General features: G+C 35.1%; 1 protein-coding gene and 1 long non-coding RNA gene across 3 annotated transcripts in view; one reads left to right on the forward strand and one right to left on the reverse strand.

Annotated features, from left to right (window-relative positions):
• Positions 1 to 8,013, forward strand: part of LOC136835714 (uncharacterized) — a 437,685-nt gene that overhangs the window by 170,981 nt on the left and 258,691 nt on the right. The window lies entirely within an intron of this gene.
• LOC136835712 (uncharacterized) overlaps positions 4,898 to 8,013 on the reverse strand; it is a 7,375-nt gene continuing 4,259 nt past the window's right edge. For both annotated transcript variants that reach the window (XM_067099571.1, XM_067099570.1), the window contains exon 5: positions 4,898 to 5,557. In XM_067099571.1, coding sequence (XP_066955672.1) covers positions 5,313 to 5,557 — 245 coding nt within the window. In that variant the 3' untranslated portion in view covers positions 4,898 to 5,312. The remainder of the gene's footprint in view (positions 5,558 to 8,013) is intronic.

An 8,013-nucleotide genomic window follows, 5' to 3' on the forward strand; every position in this document is an offset into this window, starting at 1 on the left:
TAGATCACGATAACCTGAGCCTATTTAGAGAGACCTTAGTAGGCATACTCTCTACTTACTGTTTAGATGCAACAGTGTCAAGTATCCAAAACAAAGGCTGGGAAATATTCAGCGCCAATGATAGAGCAGTAAATTTGAAAAAGTTTAGGGGATACACTGCCTAATCATATTGATTCACCTACTTCCATATTTCCATTCGTGTTGATGAAAATTAATCCTTTCATTTGACATATGCGTATGCTGTTGGATCTAATAACAAACTTATATCTGATTAGTAATCATTTGATATTACTTGCTATTAGACTTTAAAGGAAAAGCTTTTCATTGCACTGCAAAATCTTGCTGAGAAAACATTCATTGTAGAGCATTATAACTAACGCCTCCCTTCACAATGTAAGCTTATTCTTTTGACTATTTCTATTGTATTACCATGAGCTGGTGGTAACTTACAATATTATTTCTTGGAAATGCCTTAGTATTAAAGTGATAGTGGTAGATGAACGCAAGCTTCTTAAAAGCTCCATTTGGCTCAGTACTTTAGAGCGGTAGATGAATGCAAGCTTCTTAAAGGCTCCATTTGGCTCAGTACTTAAGAGCTTTTTATTTTAGTGAAGTTGCATAACTTGCATAGGGTCATTTGAAGTAACTTTAGTTGTCTGTGAGTTTCTTGCTTTTGCTTTGTCTGGCAACATTGGTGTGCTATTTTCGTTAAAGGCTGTGGGTTTGCCAGGCAAATCTAGTTTAAACCCTCTAACTAGCAGAGTAGCAGAAAGTCAGTTTTAATTACCTTGGAATCCAAGCAGCCTAACTTCATGATGTCTAATACCTAATGTTAATTACTTTGACCCACACTGGCTTCCCGTAGATCCTTATCTGAGGTCGACTATGGACTAACATGGGAGACTATATATATTTGTGTGATAAGGCTCTTGTCAAAGATACTCAATTCTTGAAATGCAGCCCCTCTTATAAGAGTAAGTTTCAAGATTTTGATGCTCGAGCGTTAATTTTGCTAGAACAAAATTTTTCCAAGATATACCCCGAAAATAAATTTTCCAGTATTCGGCGGCTAGTTAAACACTGAGGTGCGTTCTCTAATGAATGACTTCCCTTGTTATCCCATACTTCTGTTGTATAGAAATGAACTGTGGGTAACGTTTTTTCTATTCACATGGATGGGTTGTTATGTTACACTGTATCTTGGTGTCTGATGATAAAGGACTCTTGCCTTGTCTCCTCTCCTTCCTTCTCTCAAATGATCCTATGGACCCTTGCCTTTTCAAGCAAATGCCTAGCGTGGACATGCAGTCAAGCCTCCAGACCCTGCAAGCATAGTGGGTCTCTCCCAATAACACTAGCCCACGTGTATGTACGTCTACAAGAAGTTGCTGATGGGATCTTGCCAGTCACAGAAGGGAAAACACCCGGTCCTTGGGCGCTGGTGGAGGCTACCCTTAAGATCCATTCTGGCCAATAACTGGCTGTCATGCTTTAGGCCCTCTACCGAAGTGTCGGCTACAAGTATAGAGAGCAACAACACCATTAGTATTAAAAAAAAAAAAGTAGCTATCTTGCTACCTCTGATTTTGCGTATTGTAAAGCCTTCTTCTCATCAGTTAGACATAAGGCATAAGCTGAGGACTAAATGGCTCAAGTGTTACTGAATTGGCTTACTTTCTGTAAAAGAATTTTGATGTTAGTTGAACAGTAATACTTTAATGGGAATTCTGTTGGAGCCTAAATAATCCGTAGCGACTGACTCGCTGATGGGTCGGGAAGTTGGGTAAAATTCGCTGGTAAGTTAGGCTTCAGAAGCCATCCCGGAAAAAACCTCATGTGCGGTTTTTCTTGATAAGCTTGCTAGGCCTGTCGTCATTTGTTAGCTCACATATATTATATATATATATATATATATATATATATATATATATATATATATATATATATATATATATATATATATATATAATTCCGTTGCAAATCCATGAGAGTTGAAGAGCATTCCTGAATATAAAAGAGCGAGGAGTTTAAGAGCATACCTGAATATAAAAGAGTTGGACATTAATTCAAAATCACGATTATTGATAGAAATAAAAATCTGCCTCACTTTCAGAACAGACCCACAACTCTCAAATGATTTGGGCAACTCACCAACTCCGCAACAAAGGAAGCTCGTTTGGGAGGCCTGGCCTTTCCCTTAAGAGTAGCAAATTCAGTCTAGAAGTGAGGTAGAAATTTACCGAAAGGGTAAAAATCTCTTTGGATTTACAGTGTTTATGACGCCAGGAGCCTGCGCATTAAAATCGAATTCACTGAACTGTGAAAATACCTTTCGGCCAAACGATCCTGTGGCCGAATGTGTTTACGTGTAAGTGACAGAGATAGGAAGCAGGAACTCACGCGTGAAATATAAATAATACACATTATACACACGTATAAATCAAGATAAGCAAGACAATAATTACATTTTTGTTTTGCTTATCTTGATTTATACGTGTGTATAATGTGTTTTATTTATATATAAATAAAACACATTATCTTCGTTTTAACGTGCCTTTTTTCCCCCATTTTTATTATACACACGTATAAATCAAGATGAGCAAAACAATAATTACATTTTTGTATTGCTTATCTTGATTTATACGTGTGTACAATGTGTTTTATTTATATTTCACGCGTGAGTTCCTGCTTCCTCTGTCACTTACACGTAAACACATTCGGCCACAGGACCGTTTGGACGAGAATTTAAATAAAAAAAAAAAAAGAACGCCAAAGAAGAAGCCAAAGTCCACAATCTCTTGTCATTGCGTCTCAACAAGTATTGACTTAAGAACGAATGGGAGGCAAAGTGAGTTAGTTTGGGGGTTTGTATTGCCAATTTGCACAAGATAATCCTCTTACCGCCTCCATTTGTCTTATTAGAAACTGTTATCATGCACAGAGAGGATCAAATGGAAGTCCAAATGCGCGTCTCCATTCTCTCTCCGTCCTTAATGCACAGACTGCAGCGTTCCGATTGTAATCAAAGGCTCAGACCCAGGAAGTGACGTAATACTCTCTCTCTCTCTCTCTCTCTCTCTCTCTCTCTCTCTCTCTCTCTCAGACGCACAAATACACACACGTAAGCTCTTTCTCTCAGACACATAAATGCACTCACGTAAGTTCTCTCTCTCTCTCTGACGCACAAATACACGCACGCAAGCTCTTTGTCTCAGACGCATAAATACACTCACGTAAGCTCTCTCTCTCTCTCTCTCTCTCTCTCTCTCTCTCTCTCTCTCTCTTAGACGCACAAATACTCTCACAAAGCTCTCTCTCTCTCTCTCTCTCTCTCTCTCTCTCTCTCTCTCTCTCTCTCTCTCTCTCTCTCTCTCTCTCTCAGATGCACAAATACACACACGTAAGCACAAACTTGTAACTTTCCTGAGTGACTTTTCATTTGTAAATCTTCCCCTCTGGTGAGCAATGAAAAAAAATAAGGACGTAATGTAATTTATTTGATACGGTAATTTACTGTTTAATCACTTTCAACAATAATATATATATATATATATATATATATATATATATATATATATATATATATATATACATGAATATATATATATGTATGTATATATATTTAATGTATGTGTATATATATACATATAAATATATATATATATATATATATATATATATATATATATATATATATATATATATATATATATATTACAGTATATACCGTGATGCGTATTACTGTTATAACGATCTCCACATTATTAATTAAAAAAAGAGAAATTATCATAACAAAGAACAAGAGAAATCTGCAAGATTCCTTTGCATCGAAGGCAAAGTAGGCAGAAAGAGCCACGGAGTATGGTAAATTTGCGTTTCTGATTCACCACACGGTAATTGTGAGAACTGTTATGTACTGGGGCATTGGTAAGACTTGGATAGGACTTCATTCAATGCTCTACTGTCACTGAAATTATTTCTTAAAGATGGATGCTGCAAAAATATTTAATTGTAATTCAACTGGATTTCAACCGTGAATGTTTCGTGTGAAAATTGAGAGTAAAATAGAAAATGGAAAAAAATTATTAATTAGCATTTTTTTCGGAGTCAATTAATGAATCCTGTCCTGAGAGTCGATATCTATGTACTGTACGTTCTTATTGGTATTATCTAATAAATTAAGTGAGGTGCCGCATCGCAAGTGTTAAAATTCCTGCCTGAAGAGTATTCTCTGGAATTTGAAATTCAAGTGTCAGTTTGCATTGCTCCCTCCTCGAATGAATTTACATGAAAACTACAGCTTCGGCTGGCCTAAAACATCACAACACACACACACACACACACACACACACACAGACACAGACACCCGCGCACAAGATGAAAAAGTAAGAGAGCTTATTTGCTTAAGTCGAAAACACTTTAGGCCTAAATAGTATTCAAGAGGGACTTTCACGGAGATCCCCTGATTTTTATTTTTTGTGTGCGTGCATGTGTTTTGAACGTTACGTAATGAGTTATTACTTTTGTCAGTATACTCGTATGAATTGTTTTTCATCATCCTACTACTACTACTACTACTACTACTACTACTACTACTACTGTTATTAATATTAATATTATTACCCAACATAGTGACGTTCGTTGTAGAAATCTTCACTATTATAAACATTTTTCGGTTCCCAAATTGTTTTACAACCTTGTACGTTAGAGACTTCTGAGTTTGATCCGGATGTGAGGTGGTAATTCATTTTATTATTATTATTATTATTATTATTATTATTATTATTATTATTATTATTATTATTATTATTGTTGTTGTTGTTGTTGTTGTATTTCGATCAATCTTTGTTAAAGACCTCCTATTATACAAATTTCAGTGTGGAATAACGGCTCAAAGAATTATTCTTTATTTATTTGAAATATCATTGTCACACATTTACAACACTAAAATGCTTAGACTGGCATCTACTAAAGACAAGATTGGAAAAAATTAAACAAGAAACTAATCAAATTATTCGAATTTTACAAGTTTGAAAGACCTTGTAATCCTACCCACTCGTCAGAAGGTATACTGAAATGTTATCATCAGACGAGCGAGAGTAGTACTTCCAATTAAAATCATCTAGGTTACCACTGATGAAAACCTCTATGGCTGAAACTCAGAGAAAAGGTCTAATAGAAGGAGTTGGGTACCGATATTTGAGATAAGTTCACTAACACAAAGCTCATGAAACTCTAAGACGTGTGGAGATATATTAATTAAAGAATCGCCCTTTCCCAACTACAGAAAAACTAACATTGAAGATAAAGTTTCAATACTGTAGTGATCTCGCTAACAAGAAGAGCAGGTTAATGATAAGGAGAACAGACGCTGTCATTCCTGAAGAGACTGGAGAGCCGTTGCAAAAGTTTTCGTCGTTGCACACACAAACCTTCTTGGTGAAGGTGGACACTGATTCCTCCCAGCATCCGCTCGTCTTGGAAATGATCCCTTTCGTATCTTGATAGGTTAGGTCAGACACTGATCCGCAGAACAGCGTGTAATTATAGAGGTTTCCTGGAAAGATATACCGGTGTTCAGTGCACACTCAAATGTATTATTATGTCTAGCTTAAATGAGTATATAAGTAGACATCTAGAATGCATATATTAGATGGGGAGAAATGTTGATAATAGTTACTTACGTTTTCTTATTTGCTATTTATTGCTTGCAACTATTAGTAGGTGTTGCGCAGGGTCTTTGCGAACATAATATAGAGTTTAATAATACCTAAACTTTATTTTTGTATTTTTGTATATGACTGTATAAACGGGTTTTAAACATTTCTTCTTCAGAGTGGACGGGACGAGGTATCTCAAGGCCAAATGTCTTATGAGCAACAAAAGAATGGAAGCAGTTGTAAAGGAGATGGCCGGCCTTATGATTGTTAGTTTCCATTTTCAGTGTTGGTAGCATAACTATAATTCTTAAGTTGCAATTTATTTTTAAACAAGATGAAAGCATTAGAAAAATTATATAACCAATGAGAGTGGGATTAATGCCTAGTAACTATTTAAGCATTAGAGTTCATTTCTCTGTTTGTTTTCAGAGCAAAAATAAAATAAAATAAAATAAAATGTATAGGTAAATAAAAAAAGATAAAAAAAAGTATCATACAGACTAGGTGAAGTATTCCTGTCAATAAAATATTAAAAATCTTTAATTAAGAAATGTATTGTGAGCATGGAAAATGGGTCTTCTGGGAAAGAGATAAGAAAAATAACAAATTAACATGCTGAACTTTTCTAACCATGATTACTTCACAGACGTTTTGTTAAAAAAAGATGAAGGTTTAAGAAGAAAATAATTCAGTTATCAGAATGGATTACATTGATAAGAGGCTACACGATAAATAACATTACAGTAAAAAAGCCTACTCGAAAACACTGAACAAATTCTTTAAAGAAAGGCGCGAAAGAAAGATAAGATAAGATATACAATGTGATTTATTGGTGTTTACCACTTGCTCTGTCTATTTGCAATGATTACGTAAGTGTGGACTTAACAAATTTAGAAATTACCTAATTTGATCAACAATTCACGCCATTGGCTTTTGACTCTGTGTTTTCTGGGATATCGAACCTTCTCGTAAGACGATTGTTTAAATTGCTAAAGAAAATCAGGAACACTTCTCTTCCTAGAAACAATATTTTTATTCTATAATTTCATTATTTATCTTTTTTCTGTGTGTGTGCGCGCGCGCAGAGAGAGAGAGAGAGAGAGAGAGAGAGAGAGAGAGAGAGAGAGAGAGAGAGAGAGAGAGAGAGATTTTGTATGCATATGTAAAATGTTCGTTTACTTGTTTTGTATTGTTTTAGGTTTTTATTTTACAATTACAACTTTTTTTTTTCTAAGAAAGAAGAGAGAGAGAGAGAGAGAGAGAGAGAGAGAGAGAGAGAGAGAGAGAGAGAGAGAGAGAGAGAGAGAGAACAAACACTCGACTGGATGGCACTTATTTTACGGAAAACGTGATGTTACTTTGTCATTAATTTTTTCATATATTCCTTGGTGTAATTACATCTTTTTCTTTGCAAAAACTACATAATTTATCTGGGTACATTATGGATTTACAACGATGACTTTATCGTAAACATTTTTGGGGCAAATTATTTCTTTGAGGAAAGTGCAAAATTTTCACGTATCTCGTAATTTCTACTCATTATTTCACCTACGTAAGCTGTTTTGGGGGATTTTTATGCCAATGTATAGAGCTATCATTCACCTGCAAAATGAAACAAAATTGAGCAGTCTTACTTGAAAGCTGTCATAGTTATGCGTCTATGAACAAAAAAAGGTATAAATATTACTTTTGCGCGTATCGCGTGGGCGACTGGCACTTTTCTTACGGAAAGCACGACGCTACTTTTTCATTAATTTTTTTCATAATTTCCTTTTATAATTACAGGATTTTGCATTTTAATAACTAGGTAATTTACCTGGGTGCGCCATGACCAAAAAACGAAGACTTTATCGCAGTTAGTTTTTTTTGGGGGGTGGTAAATATGTTTTTGGGGGAAAAGTACAAAATTTTCTAGTATCTCGTAATTTCTACTCATTATTTCACGTACAAAATAATTTTTGGGGGTAGTTGTTATGCCATTGTATACAATATTTACTCAGCTGCAAAATTAAACAAAATTGAGCGGTCTACCTTGAAAATTGCCGGAGATATGCGTCTTTGAATAAATAACACTACCCACAAACGTAATTTTTTATGAGACATAAGCGAAAGGGTTCAAATCTATACTAGATGGCAATGGCAGGAAGTTTAGGTTTTCAGTGGTAACTTAATACCCTTTGTTCGTTTTTTCTTGGTCTCCTTGGCTCGCTACTCGCTCATTATTTGATTCGTGATGAATAAAAAGGAAATGCAGGCAGAATTAAAGAGGAAACGGGTCTGAAATCTGATATTTACATGCTAGTTTTATTTTTAAATTTTTTTGGCGCTGTGAAATTTTTAGCTTTATAAAGTG

The sequence above is a fragment of the Macrobrachium rosenbergii genome, chromosome 55 (genome assembly GCF_040412425.1).
Source record: "Macrobrachium rosenbergii isolate ZJJX-2024 chromosome 55, ASM4041242v1, whole genome shotgun sequence".
NCBI lineage: Eukaryota > Metazoa > Arthropoda > Malacostraca > Decapoda > Palaemonidae > Macrobrachium > Macrobrachium rosenbergii.